Source organism: Melanerpes formicivorus, unplaced genomic scaffold (genome assembly GCF_026170545.1).
Source record: "Melanerpes formicivorus ecotype bairdi unplaced genomic scaffold, bMelFor1.0.p_v2 SCAF_3, whole genome shotgun sequence".
NCBI lineage: Eukaryota > Metazoa > Chordata > Aves > Piciformes > Picidae > Melanerpes > Melanerpes formicivorus.
The window spans coordinates 15,869,798-15,894,974 of NW_027142355.1; the positions used below are offsets into that span (position 1 = coordinate 15,869,798).

The 25,177-nt window shown below is 39.8% G+C and overlaps 1 protein-coding gene across 3 annotated transcripts in view; it reads right to left on the reverse strand.

The window, feature by feature from the left end:
- The window catches only part of SEMA3C (semaphorin 3C), a 127,967-nt gene that overhangs the window by 20,865 nt on the left and 81,925 nt on the right, over positions 1–25,177 (reverse strand). For all 3 annotated transcript variants that reach the window (XM_068167693.1, XM_068167685.1, XM_068167675.1), the window contains 7 exons: positions 24,327–24,417; positions 20,506–20,625; positions 19,888–20,030; positions 17,850–17,964; positions 17,264–17,333; positions 14,107–14,251; positions 8,062–8,284 (listed from right to left, as the gene is read on the reverse strand). In XM_068167693.1, coding sequence (XP_068023794.1) covers positions 8,062–8,284; positions 14,107–14,251; positions 17,264–17,333; positions 17,850–17,964; positions 19,888–20,030; positions 20,506–20,625; positions 24,327–24,417 — 907 coding nt within the window. The remainder of the gene's footprint in view (positions 1–8,061; positions 8,285–14,106; positions 14,252–17,263; positions 17,334–17,849; positions 17,965–19,887; positions 20,031–20,505; positions 20,626–24,326; positions 24,418–25,177) is intronic.

Below are 25,177 nucleotides of genomic sequence, written 5' to 3' on the forward strand. Positions count from 1 at the left end.
TACCGTACTGATTTCTCTACTGAAAGTGTTAATAGCTGACAAATCAAGTCACTTACATGTATCATATCAGAAAGCCTATGGAACATCTGAGTTTTGTTGAAACTTGTATTTGTTTATCTCCTTTAATGGCAAGGCAACAAACTAAACTCTTGGATAAGAAGGGAGGGTGAAAAAGCATGCAGCTGTTTTCTGTTGTATTTCACAACAGATTATCTTTTGTATTGTAAGCCAGGCATAAGAGATCACCAAACAAGTATAAGACAAGATGTTTCATCTTTGGGCCAACATATGAAATCTGTAAAAATCATAAAAGTGAACAGGATGGTTTCCTTTGCTCTTTACTTGTAACTTCCAGCAATCTGCTTGAAAACAGTTCCAAACTGTTGTATTTCAAATAGTCTTAAAAAAAATAATAAAAAAGCTAGTATGCTCCAGAATATCAATTCACCACTAGAATGCATGAAGAGGCAGATTTATGCTCACCACTTCCCTGACTTTTCACCAGGAGCTGTCTGCAGCCTCACATCAGCCCAGTAGTCTGTGAGTCAAGGGCAAACAGGCAAACAAGAAAGGATCTCTCTCAAGCTGATGGCAAGAGGACAAGAGTGACTCATAGTGTTTTTTTATGTCAAACTTGCTTGAGCAACTGCACATCTCCCAGCTTTAACATGGAAGACAATGTTACTGAGATCGTGTTTGCTCTCAGAGGACTGAGAAACAGGGAACAGTAAGGGAGGAAAGTACAGTATCTTGTAGTCTAAAAAATGGTGTAGAGAATATGCACAGTGGGAAATAAATGGAAGAGGAAGGCAGTCCAATAAATAGTCCAAGGAGGGAATAAGAAGAGCAAATGAATAAAAATAAGAATAAGAAAGAATAAGAGTAAGAATAAGAGTAAGATTAAGAATAGGAACAAGACTAAGAAAAAGGATAAGAAAATAATTATTCCTTGGAAAGTAGGGCATAATTCTGGGCTGGTATTAATACTGAACGAATTCCTAGTCTGCTTGACTACAGGCAATGGAAAAGGCAAATTTTAATGAACAGCAATGAAAAATACACAGATGTTTGTCTGAATCTGCAGGTCTGATGTTAAGCCTTGTTCTCTAAATTTTGACTAGCTTTTCTTTCCTCAGCTGTAAGTGAGCACTGCAGTTGCCAGTACAGTGAGCCTCAAAGAATCAGGACTACCCCTGAGCCACATCATGTGTACATGCAGAACAACAAATAAAACCCTTGACTTTCCCATATCATAAAAAAATTGACCTCAGTGGACACTGCTTCTCTGATAGGAGTTTCAGAGAGGCTTTCTGCAGTAATTCTCCTCCCTGTTTGACATTGCTAGAGAGCTCTGAAAACTTTTCTCCATGTTGTATCTGTCAGCCTAATGGCAACTTATCTGAGTGGAACAAATAACATTGGAAAGGAATACCAAAGCAAGAGTTTGCAGAATGCTTAAAATCTCTCTGTTAGAGAAAATGTTGAGGCTCAGCAGAAAACCTGGGATGGTGGCAGGTTAGCAGTCAGGGCTGACAGCCAGGTTCCCCTGTTGCTTGCTGTCCTTAGGTGTCTGTTGTCAGTCAGAGCTCCCAGCACAGCCATCTAGCATCGCTGTGCTTTAGTTCACTCATCTGTTAAATGCATGGAATTCTGCCCCCCCCCATTAATAATATTGTAGATACAAATTTCTAATGAGTTCACACTTGAGGGCAAAACTTTCACATAGCTCCATCTCAGTCAAAAAATTTGGGACACTGTGAGCTTGTTTGAACGGTAACTGAACAGGGGAACTGAAACAGGTGGAGAAACACTCCATAAGCTTACATATCTTCTTAAAAACCTGTGAAAAATTATTGAATGAGTTGGTCAATTAAAGGTTGTCAATGTCCCAGGTACAACAACTAGAGGAAGAAGGAAACTCTGCCTACCAATTGTGCAACATTATTTTTCCTAGCTCAGGGTCATGAAGTTACAGCCAGCAAATCTTGGGAGCCAGGCTTGATCTTCAGAGAATATTGTCTTTCTCTGTTAGAATCTGTAGCTCATGACATGATTTTGGCTATTGCATTACTGGAGGCTACTGTAGTCAGCAAGGGTTACTTTTCCAAAAAGGCACCCATCATGTAACACCCTGAAAATGACTATTGCAAACGTATGCTCTGAAAGCACTTCCTGCATAGGGACTTTGGAAGCAATTGTTGAATCAGAGAAGATAGTAAGGAATACCAAGTAACCTCATGCCACATCCGATACATGAGGCCCACATTAATCACCTGAATGAGCCACATTGAAGCCTGAAGAGCTTTTACACAACAGTAACTTAGATCTCTTTCCACAAAAACATACCCTGTCTTGATAGCAAGGAACCGAAAAAAAGTTCTATTGGTGCCCATGGGTCTTTAATGTAGCCAAGTCTGACCCAGACATTTGATATCTTCATAACACTGGCAATAAAATGCATGATCTTTTGTTGTGCAATCTGTGTGCAATTTGATCTAAGGCTTTTATATGTAAGCCATAGGTGGCATGCTTAAAAAATAAATATTAATCTCAGTAAAATGTTCTCATACTGTTTTACTGCTGTTCTTAAAACCCAGCTGGAAAACAATTTACCAAAGGATAAACAGCAAATATTGAAAGCTCAGCTTCTTTAGATATAACTGTGATGAGTAAATGAACTCCGGTAGAATCTAGGATGGCTCAGGAGTCCTGGCCAGTCACAGAGACAGGATAATCAAAGCCAAAATCTAACCCTAAATTCCTGAGCCAAACACATTATCACTCACTGCATAAGGAAACAGTATGTTCAGCTTTGCCTTTGTGAAATATGCAAATGAGTGATTACATTCTATCCACGTAAAATATCCCTTTAGTTTCTGTTTTGGAAGACAAGACATATAGTATTCTTGAAGCTCTGCTCTCTACTTTTAAAGACTTCTCTTTACTCTAAATCTGGTAATTTCATAGGAGGGGTGATGGATGGATTTTATAAAGTTTTTTAAGTACTTTGGGACTCTTCATGTTTAAAAGCAGAGGGAAAACATGAGATCATTACAATTTCAAAAGTGGGGGGATTGCTGCAAGAATAATGTCTGTCTCTGGGATTAATTTTATCTATGTAGATGAATGAAGGAGAATACCAACATATTAACTCTGAGCATAGACCAGTCCCTGTGAGATCAGCACTTTTGTCCGGGGATGCAAAAGAAACACTACTTTTAGTTCACATTGATGTGAAAAAATGACACTGCTGCCTATACCCTCCCATGCCATGGCTACATGATTAAAACCACTGGGGTTCTTGGAACTTTCTATTTCTGTTATTCTTCACTTGCATTCAGGAGCTGATTTATTACTGAAACTGTAGAGGAGGAAGAGAAAAAAAGCTAAACATTTTGTGTGCTCTGCATCTGGCAAGACATAAAACACTCCAATTTCAAGCATGAGACAGGTCACTGACAGTGACAGACATGGCTGGCAACATCTCAGTTCAGCAGCAGTAACTCATCATCTGAGCTGACTGTAATTGTCACCAGGTGACAAGTCACGTTGCCTCTGGCTGTGGGGCTCCAGGCTCCCAAGGAAATTATCACATGAAATTCTCCTATACAATGTGGTTTTTGCATTTGCTGGGATGAACTGACACCAAAGCAAATCCCTTCTGCATTCCTTTTGACAGTTAATATCTCTATCAAACTTTCCTGAGTCTCACAGAAAACAGAGGATAAAGAAAATAAGCTTCTCCTCTTAGTGGCTGAAACCCGATCGTTTTAGTTAAAAGGGCTGCGAAATGCAGTAACTTTGCACAAATTTATTCTGAGGAAAACCTTGGAAGCTATTAATGCCCTCTACCCTGCTCAGGAAGAGTAATGTCTCCCCTCCAACTAACCAGAAAGCAATTAATATAAAGTATCAAAAGCTGTAGTTTGTGTGTTTGATTCATAATGGATCCTCTGCTGATACACAGAAGAGGATATACAAACCTTGAGAACAAGCTGAGGTATGCTAATGTTTTTAATGAATTGCAGGTGCATGTGTGAGGCCACACCGATCACTTAAAAAGTCACAAATCAAAGTATAAAATGAAATTACCTGCATCTCTCTTTTTCAGAATTACTAAAATGCTAAATATCAATATTGGTATTTCATGCACATTTCATTGGCCAGTACATCTGTAGTATCAACTATCTCTGCTCCTTTAACAATTCTATATTTGTTGGAAACTTTTATGTGTCTTCCACTAATCTTTAGTAGAATTTTCCTCCAATTAACTTTATCTTTTACAAAGAACTCTTGTAGAGTTGTACAACAGTAGTAGGGGCAACACCTATTAACAGTTCTGCTGATTTTACAGTAATGTACAAAGACTTCCTACTTCTGTAGGAAAGGAGGAAAATAACCCTAAAAGGTCCCAAAGTCATGAAGTTTAGTTGTATTAATTAAACTAAGAAGAAAATGTGGTTACATGCTAGGGAGGAGAGGAGGTAAAAAACACCATCTCAAAAGGAAAGCCCTGTCCTAATTAGCTTAACTTGGGAGTTTCCAATGACTCTGCAAATATGATCAAAGAGATCTTCAAGAAGCCTTGAAACTAATTTTTCAACTGCCAACCAAGAAAACAAAAATACCCAGATCAAAACATGATTGCATTCCCAATGTAATTGTATTTATTATTCTATTTAAAATCATAATATTTAATGCAATTGCAGAGCTGCTTCTGCCTTGATTATGCCTTAAAGTATACTAAGCATTCCCTGTACAGTAGATGGTGACATGGTAAAGGTTTGACAGAAGAACATGAGTGAAGTGTTTCTGTTTTCTTATTTACTTTCATTGAACCACAGAAGTCTGTGGGCTGGAAGAGCCCTCTAGAAGTCATCTGGTCCAGTCCTCCACTGGACCAATGAAACCAGCTTGCTTAAGGCTGTGCTGGGCTGGATTTTAAATCCTTTGACTCTCTGAGGATGGAGAATTCACAACCTCTCTGGGCCTTTTCCCAATGTTTGATCACACTGATGGTGGAAAACCTTTTCCTTTATACTTAACTGCAATGTCCCGCACCGCAACTTGTGTCCAATACTTCTCACTCTAACTCCAAGCATCTTGAGAAGAGTCCAGATTTTTTTTTTTTTTTTCCTGTTAGGTAGTTGTACCTCCCATTAGATAGTTGTCAACTGCAGTAAGGTCCCTTCTTAGGTTTCTCTCAATAAACTCAGTTCTCTCAGACTCCTCTCATACGTTACACGATGCAATCTCTCCACTGATTCTGTTCCATTAGGTTGATGTTTTCTTGGTACTGGGAAGCAAACAACTGGGCATGGTACTTCTAACAGGAGCAGAAGACAGGGTAAGAATCCTTTTCAGCAACCCGATCACTGGAAACACATCTATTAGTACAGTACAGAGTGCAGTCTCCTTTGGCACAAGGGCACTCTTGTTTATTTTGATAGTTTGGGATGGTTTTCTACGAAGAGTGAAGAGAGTTCCTTTTAATCCTGCCTGACGCTCCTGACAGACTCTTTAGCATGACCTTCCTAAATCTATTATAACAGGATGGTTATTCCTAGTCCCATGTAGTTTGTTGGCAGACATGGTTATTCTACAAGCAGAAAACAACCAGGACCCCAATAACATGTGAACCATGAATGCAAGCCATCTCTGTAATTATTTTCTGATGTTCAGAGATGTGTTTGTTCTCCTAGAGTTCTTTCCCTTTGTTCCACTTGAAACCATCTGTACTAAAAAGATTAACCTTTGTGCCTATCAGCGTATAATGCCCTGTTAAGCCAGTGGGAGTTTCAGATGTGAATGGATCCTAGGGTCTAGCCAGAGTTACTCTCTGCTTGTCTGCTTCCATCAGAGGAGCGTGATTCCTGTGTGAATATCTTAAAAACTCAAAAACGATCAGTATGAGAATCACTTGACCTGTTCCCTGCAGACTTCAGAAGCGTAACATTGCATTCTAATTTTATGCAGCTAAAACCAAAACGTACGTTATATTAGACAGAAATTATTTTAGAATACTTGGATCAAATTCTGTGTTTCCACTACTGCTAGGATTCCAACAATTTGCTTTTCTCTGCTATTTTTTTTTTTTTCTTTTCCCCTGGTGGGGTGTTATTTCTGCCTTTGAAACATCCTGTTCAGATTGTGTTTTTCTTCAGAAGTAGCTTATGCTGCACACATTAAATAATGATGTTAGAAGTATACAATATAAGACAAAAACAGATTTTAGTATTTTTCACTTCTTAGACAGCATCAAATTGTAATGTGGAATCACGCTGCAGACTCCATTCAAGAGAAGTATTACAATGGAGATCACCCCACCTTGAATACTGAATCGTGTTCTGGTGTCCCCATCATTAGAAGGACACAGAACTGTTGGAGTAAGTCCAGACGAGAGTCATGAACATGATCCTAGGGCTGAACACCTCTGCAATGATGATAGGCTAAGGGAGCTGGGGTTGTTCGGCCTAGAGAAGATTCTGGGGGGGACCTTAGAGCTGCCTTCCAATACCTGAGGGGATCCTACAAGAAGGCTGCAGAGAGACTTTTCATAAGGGTGTCTAGCAATAGGACAAAGGGGAATGGTTTGAAGCTGAGGGAGGGTAGATTTAGACTGGATGTTAGGAAGAAGTTCTTCAGTATGATGGTTGTGAGAGGCTGGAATAACTTGCCCAGGGAGGTTGTGGATGCATCCTTCCTGGGGGTAATCTACAAAGCCATTCTGTGATTCTACAATTCTGTGAAATACAGTATCACACAGTATCACAGTATCACCAAGGTTGGAAGAGACCTCAAAGATCATCGAGTCCAACCTGTCACCACAGACCTCATAACTAGACCATGGCACCAAGTGCCATATCCAATCCCCTCTTGAACACCTCCAGGGATTGTGACTCCATCACCTCCATGGGCAGCACATTCCAATGATGAATGACTCTCTCCGTGAAGAACTTTCTCCTCACCTCGAGCCTAAACTTTCCCTGGTGCAGCATGAGACTGTGTCCCCTTGTTCTGGTGCTGGTTGCCTGGGAGAAGAGACCAACCCCTTCCTGGCTACAACCACCTTTCAGGTAGTTATAGAGAGCAATGAGATCACCCCTGAGCCTCCTCTTCTCCAGGCTAAACAATCCCAGCTCCCTCAGCCTCTCCTCATAGGGTTTGTGCTCAAGGCCTCTCCCCAGCCTCGTTGCCCTTCTCTGGACACATTCAAGTGTCTTGATGTCACTCCTAAACTGAGGGGCCCAGAACTGGACACAGTACTCAAGGTGTGGCCTAACCAGTGCAGAGTACAGGGGCACAATGACTTCCCTGCTCCTGCTGGCCACACTATTCCTAATGCAGGCCAGGATGCCACTGGCCTTCTTGGCCACCTGGGCACACTGCTGGCTCATATTTAGGCAGCTGTCAACCAGCACACCCAGGTCCCTCTCTGGCAGCTCTCCAGCCACTCCAACCCCAGCCTGTAGCTCTACATGGGGTTGCTGTGGCCAAAGTGCAGCACCCAGCACTTGGACTTGTTGAATGCCATCCCATTGGACTCTGCCCATCTGTCCAGTTGGTCGCGGTCCCTCTGCAGAGCCTTTCTACCCTCTAACTGACCAACATCTGCTCCTAACTTGGTGTCATCTGCAAATTTGCTGATGACTGTCTCAATCCCCTCATCCAGATCATCAATGAAGATATAAAAGAGGATGTGGCCCAGCACTGATCCCTGGGGCATGCCACTGGTGAGTGGCCGCCAGCTGGATGTGGCACCATTCACCATCTCTCTCTGGGCTCGGCCCTCCAGCCATTTCCTAACCCAGCACATACACTGGTGTTGATTTCTGCCTCAACATTCATATCAATACATTGTCTCTTGCACATCATTAACATGGATAGTCAACATAAAAATGCACAGAAAGGAAAAAGAAATTTATGGATTTCTATAGACATTTTTGTACATAGTGAATATGTTTAAACAAATATTTCTAAAAGGTGTAAGTTGCACAAATAGGACTTGATTACAAATTATAAAACAATAGAGGAAAATGAGTGGTGTTAGGTTTTTCTTACCTGTTCCAAGAAACAAGACGTGGTATCTCCCATCAGCAGCATTCACTCGATCCACTGCAATCTTTGTATACTTATAGTCGGCTCCTATCCGGATGATTAATGGCCTCTTGTGTATTGGGTAAATGGGATTAAACATCAAAGGGTGATTCCTGATGAAGGTCACAACATCATCTGGAAACTCTTTGGTTGTCCGCATATTAGGTGTGAAGGCTCCTCCTGGACACTGCAAGAAATATGCACAGTAATTCTTAGAAGTACTTATCTTTCAGAGTTTTCATCTCCAAGTCATTTACAAATATTGACAGAGAGTTGACAAAGTAAGTCCCCAAAAGAGCACTTCAGACTTTGACTAGAAGTTATTACATTCCAGTAAGGGGAATTAAGTGCTTGAACAGCTATGCTTTGAACTCTCATTGATTCCAATAAAGCAAACACAAACAGATTTTTTCACTTTTGAAACCTTGCTTGATGGCAAAGATCCATGCTTCTGGACCTATTTCCACTTTCTTTATGCTTCCAAACTGTCTACCAAAGAAAAAGAAATAATATATATCCAAGCAACTGGTATGGGAAGATATGAAACTTGCAGCTTGTTGGTTCTAGAATTAGTGCAAAGGTAAAAAATAAAATCTGATAATTAACTGTAATTTTATCAGTCTCTTTCTAGACATTACACTAATTATGAGATGGTGAAAGGACCTGTGACTCATCTTCATTTGAAAAAGCAACAGTATGTGGCTGATGAAGGGGTCCCATGAGAATTCAGTTGTATCTTAGCAGACTGACTAGCCACAGCATCTTGTGTATATTTCCCCCTATGCCTGAGAAATAACAGAGGTCCATGAATACTCTGGATGCTTCTTTAAATGTAATAAAGAATCATTGAAATAGTCAGCCGTCAGGCATTCTGGACCTCCTGGGGAAATAAAAGTGACCTTAGAAAAATCTAGTTGTACTGAGAGTGAAACTAATGGAAGACCTCAGAAGAAATCAAGAGCTATGTCAGTAACTGGTACAACGCTCTGTACCTATCTTATTTTAAAAGGTGCTTTTTTAGCTACTTTTAACTAATTTCTTGTTGCTGCTCCTGAGCTTTCACTTTCTCTCTTACCAGATTTCTAAGCCATGAAAGTCTTCCTGGAGTACTGGAGCTATTCAGAAATATTTCAACACATTTTTTTCCAGCTGGAAAATGTTGAATTGTCCAATATGAAGCCTTTCATGGAAACATGTTTTTTTTTAATGAGGACTGTTCTTATGTCTGGGATGGAATTTCTGATCAAAACCACAGACAAAAATATCTAGGAGCGTAGGGAGAGATTTACCTCACCTGCCTTCTACTGTCTCAAAGTCAGGTGTTTATTCTTAGTTAGCCATCTAGGTTTCCCCTGTAGCCTGTAATTTAGATGAGATGACCTGCTTTTAGTTGACTAAAATTACATCAAATGTGTCATACTCTGACAGCAGAGGGAACTTGCTGGGGACATTATGAGTCATGTGTCCAACCTACGTAATGTGAGTAAATGTTAAAATCTGGGTCTTCACCTCCCAGGGGATTCCTCTAACCACCTGGCAGGACTACCCACGCTACCCCTTCTGCTAAAAGCTGTTCCATCTTGTTCACCTAATAAAGAATTCATCAGGCAATACCAGGAATCAGCTAGAGATGGGACTGCAGTCTCATCCCAGGCTTTAGAATAATTTTCTGGTTCAATTAAAATTTAATTATTTATAGAAAGTAGAACAACTCTGGTAGAAATTCTTCAAATGAAACTACTCTGGCACCAGTTACCTTCAGGAAGAACTGGAACTGAGCTTAGATATGGGTCTTCCTCATCTGACATCCCTGACAATTGATTGTTCTAGTCTCTTATTTTTCCTGAGGGTTTTGGGTTGTCTCTCATTAGAAATGTCACTACATGCTAGCCCTCTAAGATTGTTCATAAAATTGAATTTTTATTTGCTCTGCTCCTCCTCTCTCTGGCACTTCCATCCACATCTTTCCAGGAAATGTATGGAGCTATCTAGCACATTAGCAACAAATGCTGAAAAAAAGGATCTGTGTTCATAAATGCGTGGGTTATTAGCAAGACTCTTCTACTTGGCAGAGATTTGCCAGATCCTGGGTCCTCTCCAGAGGAGTTCTGTTTCATGAACAGATCAAATCAAACCTTCTGTCCTGCACAGCTCAGTTAAAAAGAAGATTCTCTCTGGTACTTTCTGCTCTTCCTTTCTGGACTCGGAGATCATAAGACCTTTGTCTGTGACTTCCTGCAAAAATGTCTGCTCACCCCAGAATGACCAAAACCCACAGGTTATATCGCCATTCTGAGCAAAGCCTTAACAAACCTCTTTAATCGAGTAAATCTTTTGCAATTGCCCACATAAAGCAATGACAAGTAGAAGATGTTACTGAAGAATCCTGAAAGCTCTACTTTTCCTGGAGAGATTGAATGTGAATAGAATAGAAAAGAATTAACCAGGTTGGAAGAGACCTTCAAGACCATCACGTCCAACCTATCAACCAATCCAACCCACCTAAACAACTAAACCATGGCACCAAGCACCCTGTCAAGTCTCCTCCTGAACACCTTCAATGATGGTGACTCCACCACCTCCCCAGGCAGCCCATTCCAATGGGCAATCACTCTCTCTGTATAGAACTTCTTCCTAACATCCAACCTAAACCTCCCCTGGCGCAACCTAAGACTGTGTCCTCTTGTTCTGGTATTGGCTGCCTGGGAGAAGAGACCAACATCCGCCTGTCTACAACCTCCCTTCAGGTAGTTGTAGAAAGCAGTAAGGTCACCCCTGAGTCTCCTCCTCTCCAGGCTAAGCAACCCCAGCTCCCTCAGTCTCTCCTCATAGGGCTTGTGTTCCAAACCCCTCACCAACTTTGTTTCTCTTCTCTGGACTCGTTCCAGCAAGTCAACATCCTTCCTAAACTGAGGGGCCCAGAACTGCACACAGTACTCGAGGTGCAGCCTAACCAGTGCAGTGTACATGTGTAGCCTTCACACCTCATTTAAGTACTTGGCTACACAGTACTTATGTTCATAGTTGATCACCATGCAATTAGATTGCAACATATTCGCCTGCAGGTACAAAAGCTCTTTCTGCAAATTCTGAAAAATGGAATCTATCCTCAAATATCTCTGAATTTAGTAGGAAACTGCCAATTTTGTACGTTATTTTCCTGTATTTCTTTTTCATAAGTTAGTATTACTTGTGGAAAAATAAGAAACCATTGGTATTTAGTGAAAACGCTGCAGAGCTGATTATAGACAAACAAACACATTGCTTTATTTAACCCTACTGAAGCTACAGCTAAACCTTTTTATTGTTTACCCAATCTACTGTGGCACAATCAATTTATATTTCTGTCCAGTGATTTAGTATGAATATCTCTTTAGGAAACATGTTAAAAGTCATCCTATCCTAGTCCAGCCAAACAAACTTAGAAAATACACCTTTAAGTTACTGTGTTGTGGATGAATTGGAAGGAAACACAGAAAAGTCAGCAATCAGAAAACCAGCAATGTTCACCGTAAAAGTGATCACTGTGTGAGCTATGATCTAAGAATTTATCTGCAAATTTAGAGCTCAGTGGCACACCTAAAAAAATATAGGCAACTTCTGTTGTCAAGTTGTATCAAAATCTAATTTCTTTTTTCTCTTTCCATTGTGCTGCCCAATTTCTTTAGGCCCCTCTGGAATACCTTGTAAGCCTCCGAGAGGCCGACCAAGAATAACAAACCAGAGGTTGAGGAAATACATACAAATAAAATATTCTGAAGCCGCAAGAAACTCTGAAATGTGACTAATCACAGGAGCCTGAAACTGCATGATTAAAAGGGCCATTTCTTTTCATTTTTGTTAAAGTTTAAGCTTAAAGTCTCAGTGAACTCATGAGATTAGCACTGTATTAACTAACTGCATACAAAGCTTAATACTAGCATTAGAATAGAATAGAATAAACCAGGTTGGAAGAGACCTTCAAGATCATCACGTCCAACCTATCACCCAACACCACCCAATCAACTAACCCATGTAACCAAGCACCCTGTCAAGTCTCCTCCTGAACACCTCCAGTGACGGCGACTCCACCACCTCCCCGGGCAGCCCATTCCAGTGGGCAATCACTCTCTCCGTGTAAAACTTCTTCCTGACCTCCAGCCTGAACTTCCCCTGGCGCAGCCTGAGACTGTGTCCTCTTGTTCTGGTGCTGGCTGCCTGGGAGAAGAGACCAACCTCTGCCTGTTTACAACCCCCCTTCAGGTAGTTGTAGAGAGCAATAAGGTCACCCCTGAGTCTCCTCCTCTCCAGGCTAAGCAGCCCCAGCTCCCTCAGTCTCTCCTCGTAGGGCTTGTGTTCCAAGCCCCTCACTAACTTCGTTGCCCTTCTCTGGACTCGCTCCAGCAAGTCAACATCCTTCCTAAACTGAGGGGCCCAGAACTGGACACAGTACTCGAGGTGTGGCCTAACCAGTGCAGTGTACAGGGGCAGAATGACCTCCCTGCTCCTGCTGGCCACACTGTTCTTAATGCAGGCCAGGATGCCATTGGCCCTCCTGGCCGTCTGGGCACACTGCAGGCTCATGTTCATCCTACCATCAACCAGCACCCCCAGGTCCCTCTCTGCCTGGCTGCTCTCCAGCCACTCTGACCCCAGCCTGTAGCACTGCATGGGGTTGTTGTGGCCAATGTGCACAACCCGGCACTTGGATGCGTTAAATCTCATGCCGTTGGACTCTGCCCATCTGTCCAGCCTGTCGAGGTCTCTCTGCAAAGCCTCTCTACCCTCTAGCAGATCAACTCCTGTCCCCAGCTTGGTGTCATCAGCAAATTTACTGATGATAGACTCAATGCCCTCATCCAGATCATCAATAAAGATGTTAGACCTTAGTGGAATAGCAAGTATTGATTAGATAATTCTAGGGGTATGGGAACATAAAGTTCTAAATTTTATAGCCATTAAGTAACTGCACTAAAATGTCATGAAGAATTGTGTGAACAGGGAGAGCTCTTCCATGTATCTGAGCATTAATGTATGAGAGAAAAAGAGAAACACCAATGTGAATGGAATGTTTTACGGTTCTTGCAGTGAGTTGCAAAATTAAAATGAAATTTCAGTTCCTGTGATAAATGGAAAAGAAACAAAGTTTTAATCTAAAATGTAATTGTAACTGCATAATTGACAGATGATTTATGATTCTGAGCATATTTATTTAATTTTGATGTGTAAGAGATTTTAGAATGACTTCATAGGGGCCAACAAAAGTTGCTGTCTTTGTATGTTTATTTATTTTACTATCTTTTGCAACAAACCTACACACAAAATGTAAATGTACATGTAAACAAGACGAGTGTCATCTAATTAAATAATTCTTCCCGCCTTTTCAGCAGAAAGCAAGAGTCATTAAGATTTTGGTTGACTTCTAGTTCTTTCTGGATTTTCAGATACTAAGTGATTTGTATGGTAAGCTGAGAAGCAAATCACAGAATCACAGAATGGCCTAGGTTGAAACAGACCTCAGAAATCATCTATTCCAACGTCCCCACCATGGGTGGGGTTGCCTCTCAACTAGACTTGCCTGATCAAGGCCTCATCCAACCTGACCTTGAACACCCCCCAGGGAGGAGGCATCCACAACCTCGCTGGGCAGCCTATTCCAGAGCCTCATCACCTTTGTACTGAAGAAATTCTTCTTCAGACCCAGTCTAAACCTACTCTCCCTCAGCTTCAAACCATTCCCCTTTGTTCTACGCTAGACAATCTTCCTCTTCTTGCAAGTTCCTCTGCAGCCTTCCTGTAGGATCCCCTCAGGTACTGGAAGGCAGCTCTAAGGTCCCCCCCAGAGTCTTCTCTTCTCCAGGCTGAACAATCCCAGCTCCCTCAGTCTATCCTCATAGCAGAATAAAATTGTTCTAACTGTAACTAAGTGTCATGGTCACATACAGTCCTTTCTTAGCATAAATAACATTTATTTATGTACTAAACAAAGGCAAGTAATTGGCAAGCCTGCATAAACATCTTTGTACTTACAGTGCCAGGTCGTGGGTATGGAATTCTTCCCTGATATGGAATCAGCTGGTGGTTTGGGCCCTCCTTGTGAGCAAATGGCCCATTGAACACAGTCTGGATGTCAGACAGATGATACACACACACAGCTGAGCCTTTAAATATGGAGCTGGAATACAGTAGGGAAAAGTTAGTATTGCAGTCTATCAAAATTTGGTATAGCTTTTCCCTTAGTTTACATGATCCAGTGATAAAGGAGACCTGTAAAATAATATATTTTAAAACTTCCATAGCATGGATTTAACACATTTTTAAATCAGCTAATCTAGCTTCCTACCATAGTCCATTACTTCTTAAGACTTAGTATCTTTTTGAACAGTGAACTGAAACAAGAGGGTGGAAAGTTCTTATTGGTTGAATAAGAAAATTTCCTGATGCTGAATCAAAAAGAAATATAATCTGTTTCCTGTTAAATCAATGGCAAAGATATTGCTGACTTCAGTGAAGCAAGGGTTTTATAAACTTTGTACTGTGAAGCCCATCACAGGCTTCCATAACCCCCTACCAGTATATTAACCACAAGACTTCCATAAGCCTCCCAAAATACATGGCTAAAACATTAATCAAAACATCCAGTGCAATTACAGTTGGTTAGACCATTACTGCCAGCTGCCAGCTTTTCTAAGCAAAATGGAGACCAGTTGTGGCTGGAAAGGAAATACTCCTATACAGTCCTCAAATCCACCCACAAAAGAGATCTTCCAAAGACCTTTTAAAGAGGGTTGAAATTTGGTGTTTTCTGAGGGGAACTGGGGATGACCTCTGAGAAGGGCATGTTTTTTTTTGACTGCTCTGGGTTCAGCAATAGTCCCAGGTGTTTTTAAACAGCACAAACCCTCAACGGCCTCCATCACCCCATGATGATGAAGGGCACTAGGAGAATAATTTCCAGAATGATGCCAAGGCTGACTGTAGTGATTTTTTTTCTCTCATTGCATATAAGGTTTGAGATATTAATCTTAAAAAAGTGGAAAGTCTCAAATCTACCTGATGTTAACTGTAGGATGAAGATAATCAAAGTAACTATCTGTTTTCAGTTGAAGAAGAAGAAATATAATGTAGGGAAAAAAAGGCCTGAAAACATTATACACAGTGTCTAAAGAAGGAATGTGCAATCCACATTGCTCTCGGCTATATACGGACTAGTAGGAGGAATCTTTTTGATGGTTTATGGTATTTGTTGAAATCTTAGTAGGTATTAATAGGTTTTAGAGAAATGTATTTAGTCTATCCAGATGTTTTATGTTAGACCGCAGCAAAGTATGCCACTAAAATGTTTTATTTCAATATTACTTTGCTTCTCTCTGCATGGTTTAGATAAAAATACTACTAGTTATTTGCTGAGGTGTTTGTCTCTTGCTACTGTTATGAATTGGAGACGAAGATACAGGAACTGTTAAGGACTAAACATCCTTATGATTGCTGTATTTAACTAGGTAACACATTCAATCTATAGTTGAACAAGGAGAAAGAAAGCATAGATCCTGTAGTTTGTGATAACAGAAATACATGAGAGTAAAAACTTGAGAGAGATAACCCAGCTTGAGAGCCAGGAAAAAGTGGTTTTCTCTTTGTTGTCACCTTATATGGTCCTGTGATCCAAACCTCATTTCCACTGCAAGAATACCAAGAGAATTAGGTAAAAGTGTTTCCAGTTTAGGCATGTTGCATCCACAGCCTCATCACAAGTGTGGTTTTACTGCTAAACCTCAGCATTTGCTCTTTTTGTGCAATATGAATCATAAAAAGTAGACAGCATCAGATGTTTACAAGTTTAGGGATTTTTTTTTCCATTTAAATATAATAAAATCACATTTTCCTGGCTCATCCACAAATTGAGAAAGCAGATTCTTAGATCCACAGAAAAAAAACCACACAAAACAACCAAGAGAAAAGTGCATCAGGGGAAAAAAAAGGCAAGGATTTTTTTCACTAGAAACTGCCATTAAAGGAATTATTACTAGTAAGTAAGAAAACATACTATGTTGATAAAATAAATTAATTTAAAAAAAAAAGCTGAAAACCTCTTAGCAAGTAATAACAGCTAAGTAACACAGGATAGCATGGCAGGAATCAATAAATCACCACTGTGTGGTGAGGCCAAGAGAAAAAGGTGCTGGTAAGACCTCACCTGGAGTACTGCATCCAGCTCTGGAGCCCTCAACACAGGAAGGACACAGATGTGATGGAGCAGGTCCAGAGGAGGACCACAAAAATTATCAGGGAGCTGGAACACCTCTGCTACAAGTACAGGCTGTGGTAGCGAGGGTTCTTCAGCCTGGAGAAGGCTCTGGGGAGACCTAATAGCAGCCTTAAAGTACCTGAAGGGGCCTAGAAGAAGGCTGCAGAGGGACTGTTTCCAAAGGCCTGTAGTGGTATCATGAGGGGCAATGTTTTAAGATGAGAGAAAAGAAGATTTAGATTGGATGTTAAGAACAAGTTATTTACCATGAGGATGGTGAAACACTGGAAACCAAACCATTCTATAACTCTGTGGCAGAATGTGTTGGTCCAATTGTCAGTCTATCTCAGTAGACTGCATAGTAAGACATATCTCATACTTCCACTGTCCTTGGGTGCTCACTGAATGCTTTCTAAACTAGACAGTAAATGAATGCTACTGATTGATAACAGAGAGCTTAAGGCTGCAAGGGGTGATCAAATGCCAGCTTGTCTTTCATAGCCAGCTGAAGCTGACATGGGTAATTTGCCATCTGTGCAATTATCTGCCAGCTGAGAGACTGAAAATGACTTGTATGAATTCATGTAAGATTTCCCAGTTTGATCCTTCAGGGTGCTGGATGTCCTTCAGGAGGTGTTAAGCACTCTCAGATGCCACATGTGTTCACTATATTGAAGTCATTTAGTTTTTTGCTTCTGAATGGTAACAAGTGACCCTCTGCAGAAATGTTTTCCCAGTGCCAGCTGACAGTATGCAAGAGAGTAGTTTGCTCCAAGAGGCACAGCTCTAACATGGATATCAACAGGAATGTTACTGTTACTCCTGATTGCAAATGATGGCCAGAGTAAAAACATAAAAAAGCACAGAACAGCCTTGACCCAAACCATCAGTTTTAGTTTCCTACAGAAAGGTTCAGTTATTTTTCAAATTTCCATTTACCTTGATGTTGTAAAAATTCCATACACAAGCGTTGTTCTGGGGTTATCTGTCTCCAAAAGAAACACATCCTCTGTAAGAAAGAAGACAAACATTTTTATATTAATAACAACTTGATTTTCTAATTTAACTTTTTACCCTTATGAAAAGCTCCTCTCCAGCCTTCCTGTAGGATCCCCTCAGTTATTGGAAGGCAGTTCTAAGGTTCCCCTGGAGTCTTCTCTTCCCCAGGCTGAACCACCCCAGCTCCCTCAGCCTATCCTCATAGCAGAAGTGTTCCAGCCCTTGGATCATTTTTGTGGCCTTCCTCTGGATTTGCTCCAAGAGCTCTGTGCCCACTTAGCTATTCTCTTACAAATATTAATTCTTTATGTATATAATTCCTTTACATAGTCAAAATTCATTATCCAGAGGAATCTATGAAGAATTCTTTTTCCTGTGCAAGTGGAATTTTGTTATGAATTCCTACAGGACTAACATTTCATTGTCTTGACTAAGGAGCTGGATGAACATCAATAATTAAATATGCACGGGATGCAATATTTAGATGAAACTTTTCAGGGTTTTTTAAAATTTTTTTTTGACATACCTAATTCATCAAAGTATGTCTCTGTTCCATCTTCATCCATTACTGAGCACACGAGTCTGGCTTTCAAGAATGTTGTCCACTTGTTCACGAGACTACGCTGTCCACCTGTGTCATTCTGGAAAGGAATATTATTTTCAGGAAAAAAAATTACAATACAGATTAAGTTTTTTACTGCACTCTCCCACATTTTCCTCAGGTTGATTTGACTCGTTCTCTAGACAATTACAATGGTATAGACCTAAACACTGCACAGGAAAAAGAACAACTAGTTTTCTGTGCAGAATTTCTGTGCTGGGCTAGCAGACTTGGGAGGCTCAGGCTGTTGATTTTGTGCAGAAGCAGTGTGCGTGGGTATGATGCCAAAGAACTGTGCAGGTCTATATCACTCACTGGCACCTAGTGGGAAGAAGTCCATTCTATCTCTAAAAGGTATGATAGTCCTGGAGGGAGATGTTTCTTCTAGTCCTGACAGCAGTATAGCTGCATACGGCCCAGTAAACCATGCTAGCCCATGAGGTAGATGCTGTCAACTAAATTCAGAATTAATGTCTAGCTTGGGACAAGCTGATTTTGCACTGTTGAGAGTCCTGCTAGCTTAGCCCAGGGCTGGCTTGGTCACAGCTAGCTCAATGGTCTTTCCATTTCTCTCCTTTTCAAGGGGGAAATCTGTAACTGCTAAACCAGATAGCACAGCACAGAGGAGATACCTCCTGTCTCATTCTGATGAAGAACACTTTAGATAAGAGCAGTATCTTCCAAATTACATCATGTAATATCACCCAAAGAAAGGGAAAAAGGAAATGTAGAAGCTAGGCAAGTGTGATTTTGATGAAATACTGTACCAGTTTCACTGGTGCTCCTGATGGTGATCTGACCAGTGATCCATAAGGGAGCATTAGGGGAGTCTGTCTTGGCATGATTGTACTATGTTTGGCCAGTCTCAAAGGTGTTGAGGTATGGATATGATGGTGTAAAAGCCTACAAAAATGACTGACTCAGATTTATTTTCATTGGCTTTGGGACTCTGTCACAGACTTCAGTGTAAGTCTAAACAGGCCTTTCACGAATTGTATGGGCTTCATTAACACAGTAACGATAACAAACACAGCTATAACAGTGTGAAATGCCTTCTTGCAAAACACCCAAGGCAGCCTTTGGGCACCCATCATATTGCCGGAGAAGGAAATTAACAGAATACCAAACAATGCCCTCATACCCATGTACAACAACATCACAATTCCAAAGAAATGCTATCAAGGTAACAAATTAAAGATAATAAAAACAAAAATGCCCCAAATTATCTTCCTGAGCCTTTCTAGAAGAAGGAATGAAGTAACTGTGCATTGATGAATTTACTCTTATTAAAAAAAAAAATTCATTTCACCAAAGATATTAATAACTGCTTCAATCAGTTTTCATCTATAGTTGATTACAGACTTGAAAAAGGAAACAGAGACAGTGAAGAGCACTGTGATCATAAATTAATTACTGCATAGGAGTAGTCCCAAAGCCTGATTTTAATTTTACTGTGCACATTTTAAAAGTTAGGCTCACACATACATCAATGCAAGAACTCAGAAAGCACAGATAATGGAAAAAAAACAGTATCTGAAAATCAAATTCACCTGTTTAAATGTTTGGCTCTGATATTTTCAAGAAAGTGTGTTTGTGGGTGTTTGTGTGAAAGACTTCACTGTCTTATAATTCAGTTTTGCTAACCAAGGCGTGTAACTCATTATTTTCAAAGGACAGCACATTTGGCAATTCAGCACTGGTAACTTTTTGACTCAGTTGGAGAAATACAGTGAAAGACTGAGTCTCTCTAGTTATGTATCAGTATATGTATAGCCAGATAGACATCACATGTTCAGACTCTAGTTGTGTGTTAAGTAAAACCTTCTTAGTTACGAATGTGGAATCTGAAACAGGAAATTTGTTTCCAATATGAATCAAAGGTTTTTCAATCATTTAGTCTTTTAGCTTCTCATGTCACACTAGCAGCTTGTCTCAACAACCTGGCAAACAAAATAGTTCTTACTGGGCATATTCTTGCAATCATTGAATGAATTTGCTTTGTGCTGCCGCTGTTGTCTGTGAGTCTCTCTTTGAAGAAGAAGTAGATTTTGGCATCATTTGGGTCAGTACCATCTGGGATAACATGAGCATCCACAAAAATAGGCTCTGAAATGAAACAGTATACAAAAGAAATTAAAACCAAAAGATGAATCACTACAAATACTTAATGATTTGACAATTGCTGACTGCTTCAAGGAAATGCTATATAAAGCATATAGAGGTACTGCTGTGGCAGGTTAAGCTTTATGCTGATATACTCCAGATATCACGAGGTAAAGGGCTTCTTGCTGGCAGCCTGAAGTTTCCATGTCCTTGCATTTTATCCCACAGCTTATTTTCAGCAAAGTGATGCAAGTAAAGCAGTAGCATTAGGCAATGCAAAGAAGTCCAGTGGAGAAATCTATGAGACTGGCTTACACAGTGAATTATTTACAATTTGTATTTACACACATTACTTTGTGGTTCAACATCACAAATTCAGAGAAAAGGTCTTCAAAAGACAAGCTTTTCATTTAAAACAAAACAAAGAAGAATTTCTGTGAAATCCATTAGAAGTTCTGTTAAAACAAAGACATCTCACCACTCAACCACTTGGAATTGTGCTGGTCAGTTCTCACTGCATTCCTCCTGGTCAGACTCCGAAAAATGGCCGCATCTGTCCCCATGAAGTCAATATACATGCCTGAAAAAAGCTCTTCATCTGCAGAGAATTGAAATGGAGAGAGAAAACCAATTGTATGGTTATGGCTTTTGGGAAATCTCTATTTACTGATCTATTTTTACTTTAAGCTTGTCAGCTCTTTCTTCACACAGGAGTCTATACAGATTAATATTGGGTCACGGGAATGAGGTTTCCCTGTGATTTACAAAGACACAACCTAGAATGCACAAGAGTCATTAGATTTTTCTTGAACACTTCAGGGAACTGCACAATTAAAAGTAACAACAGAACAGCATATGTGGTGAACCTGTCTTTGATAAGAAGTTCAGTTGCTCAACTTTCACTGCTAAGGATCACTGAAAACTCAGCCTAGTGTTATCAAAAAGAATCACATTCCATTTTTTAAAGTACACTCTTCAAAAAGCATTTTTGTTATGGGAGTAGACAAAATGACTGGGCTGAACTTATTGCTAGTGTCGACTGGCATAACATCAATTGCAGTCAATGGAACATTGCCATTTTTTACCAGCAGTATTGTCAAGGCTGCTCCAGGCAGCCTCAAGCTGACTTCAGTATTGCAGAGACCAGACAATCATATTATTCAACTTTAACAGAGCAATATGGAGCAACAATTGCCCCCTTTTTTGTACTTGGGTCTAAGGATAGGGTCTTGGACCAAATTAGGCATGCAACTCTTACATTAACAGAACTATGGACTTCTGTGCAGGCCTGAAAACTCAGTCCATCAGCTAGGTTGTCTATATGTGTTTGTGTGAGCTTGTGCACGTGCATAAATACACACATATATAATTATAATTACACATACTATCATTTTCTACTCCATGAATAACAAGCAATTTTGACTGACTAATGACAATGAAACCCCAGAGTAGAAAACAGTAGCTAAAATAAACTCTAACTCTCAGAGTGGGAGTGGTGACCAAATACATTCCAGTACAGCTGGGCCATTTTATTGGTGTTTTTGTCTGAATTTCTGGACTACCCAGAGAGTGTGGTCAAGCTGGCAAGAGCCACAAGTTCAGAAGCACTTGAGGCTATTGTATGCTCTATGTGTGCATCAATATGGAAGAATATTGGCTCATGAGAGAATTAAAACTCTGGAGATTTTGTCCTGCTGCTATTTAGAGCTCTAAACGAAACCCTGTACAGCGGCCAGCAGCAACTCTTCTGATCTCATCAATCCCAGCAATGACAAGATTCATACACAGGAGATTTAAACAACGCTTTCACTGCATGCGTGTGAAGCATTTGCTGCCTGAGTATGCACTGACAGAATAATGTTAGGTATCTGTTGATTTATAACTGACTTTGTATATTTGCCTCATTGCCTCAATCCATCAGAGCTTTATTCATGTTATGAGATCAATTGGCTGAAGGAGATGAGGCTTATGGTTCTCACTAAACATTATGTACTGTCCTATGCATATACATATATGGACACAATATAACAATAGGACTACCAGACGTAATTTTAATCTTCTTATATATCAGTACCATTAGGTATGTTTTAAGCATTCTTAGTGTCTGCTTGCTAATCATGTATCAGATTATACCTGTCAGCTCCGGTTCCTTTTAGTTAAGATTTAAGCCCTGTACAGCACTTGATCTACATAGCACTAGTTCCCATTACTTCTCTTTTCACTGGGGGGAATTACTGAATTGATGAGGTATGTCTGCTTTTATAAGTATCTCAGAATCTTGGCAGGGAGAAACACATGCATCCTGCACATTAGTTATGTCAAGCTTCTTCAAAGTACATTTTTCATTGCTTTGATGCAAAAGTGTCTTTGTACAAAGGCAAATTGTACCAAGTTTGAACTTTTTTTTATAGCATCACTTCCCTCTGAAGCATGAATCAGTTTTCCTGCTGTATTCCAGGCTGGTGATGCCCAAAATTGTCAAGAAATTGCATCTATATTTAAAAATGCTTCCTTTGTTGTGGAAGAATTAGCCAGTCTGGAAGTATTTCCCATCTTCTGAAGTGAGGGGAAAGAATTCCTCCTGCAGAAGAATGCTCAAAGGAGAGTCCAATACATGGGCTCAGTCTTCTCATTACAACTCAAGCTTACAAAGTCATTCAAGCTTCATATTTTTTAACTGATTGGACTTTGTAGTAGCAGAGAGAAAGTAAAAACATCATGTGTGGGGCTCTTGAAAAAGAATGTGATATTTGTGGAATAATTTAAACTTTGCAGATGAATTACATCATTAATGGTCAAACACTAGGGAAAGTCTCCTTGTCACATAACTGAAATTCAGGAAGAGAACATAAAAATCTTCTAAGATGAACAAAACTGCCACAGATCTTTTCTAGAAAAAAAAATCAGCTTACTGTATGAATTTCAGAAACAATTTGCTTTACTGGTGTTTCATAAAATCCAGAAGGAACAAGGAAAAGAAATTTTATTTTTAGTGACAGTTGATTCACTTATTCATACCAGAACAGTAATGAGTAACAGTGGATTAATCCATCACTGACTCTGAAAAAACATTTTCTTTACACAGTGGGTGTCTGCAAACACTGACCATGGATCACTGATGAGATAAAGATGACAGTGCAGCCAAGGTTCAGACCAGAAGCTAGGTTCCATTTACCTATCTTCTAAAAGTGCTTTAGCATATATATCTCTGAATGAAATTGTCCTTTTGTACTAAATAGATTTGATATAAAGAATAAAATAATACTAATAAAAAAAAGCTATCTTTATTTTGGACAGGCCATGGAGGACAGACTATATGACACTCCCAATAAGCTCCATTCAAGCTTCCAGGGAAGCAAATTTATTTCAGTGGAATACAAATAGGAGAAACACCAGACATTGTTCCTCTGCAAACTCTCAGTGAAATATGCAGTACCTTCATGCACTAAGTTTTGTGTGCTAAGAAAGCATGAAAAATCTCTGCAACGGCTCTTCCGTTCATACACAAAAAATATAGCAAGGAGTAGGCACGTGTTGAAAAATCCAGGCTTTGTCACTTGAAGTGTGCACAAAGTCTGGTTACATTAAGTATATATAACACATCTCCTAGTTTTAAAATACAGTAATAAAAATGTTTTACTGATGACTTTGGTTGCACAAAGTGTATGGCCCTTTTGAGTTTTAAGTCAGTCGTGCAATAGGCATTTGAGCAATTTTTGTATGGGTTATATCCCACAGCCACCAATTCATGAGAATATTTGATGTGTGTCAGTTGTATCATTTTCTGGCCTTTCAAACTGAAGAAAACTGCAAAACTGGTTGGGTCCAAAGCCAACTGAAGAATCAAAAGCCTTCCACTGGCTGGTAAGCTCTACAGCAGAGATGACAATAAAAATGAAATTCAAAGCAACCAAAGTTTTCAGGCTTTCTTTCCCTAGATACTCTGAGATTTTACAAATGATTAAATGAGACACAAGTGCTGTCTAGGATGAACAAGGTCAGAAATTGTTCAAACATAAAATGCGAGACATAGTAATGTAAAGTTCAAACAAATCCTGGGAAAAATGTGTAAGCTGGAAAAAGGACAATCTTTTATTTTCTGTATCTCTCCCTTCTGACATCTTATGTCTGTGTTTCATTTTTACACCCATTTTTAGCTTCATGTAAACCTTGAAATGAGGATAGACCAAATCCTTGTGCTCATCAGCCTTGTAGGATGAATTCTGCATCCAGCTCATTTCAGGCTATGAGCTCAGGATATGAGTTTATAGCTAAATAACTTGAAGTATCTTTACTTACTGATCATAACAGACACGGTGTTCACGTTAGGGTTGAAAGAACAACGTCCCTTTCCTGATTCACACTTGGAGTCAATCTTGAAGACTTGTTCCTGCAACGTAGATTCATGTGTCACTTCTCAGTTCAAAACCCATCAGATGTAAAGCAATTTTTATGCTTGGCTGTTTCTACCATTAACAATGCTCAACTCTGCCGTGCGCTTTTGCTGTACTATCTGCAGCTTAACTTTATTCTTCAGAAAGTCAATGTCTTTTCAGTTGACTTTTTCATTCGTACCCAGTTATTTTCAAGATTCATGTTATGAATCCAAGACACTGAAACAAAGAGTTCTTTGCAGCTCAGATATACTTTGGAGAGGTTGACTGACCTCTGCAATAACATCTGTGGAGACTACTTTCCTGTTTTAAAGTTATTTATCATTTATTTGCTGACTACATGGTGATACACTAGTCTAAGACATTACAATAAATCTACTAGAACAAGAATACATATTAAATAAAACTCTTTTATGACAATGTCATTTGGTGATAGTATAAATTACTAGATTTTTACTGAGCTGTTAGATCTCCAAAATTCCCTAAGTCACTTCTTTTCCCCCCAGTATCATCTTTAGAATTATGTGTAGAGCTCCAATTCCATAGTGATAGATGAAATCAGTATCTCTTGCATAGCCTGACAAAAATTAAAATAAAGGTCTCTGTGGTATCTAAGCTACTCAATTAAGGACAGCAAATCTTTATAGTCCTTTTAACAATCAATATAAATCACAGGACAATGGGGATGCCACAGAGATCACTCAGCACCTGCTTGGTGGCAGGAAACTGGAGACTCCACCAACCTGAAACACTCAA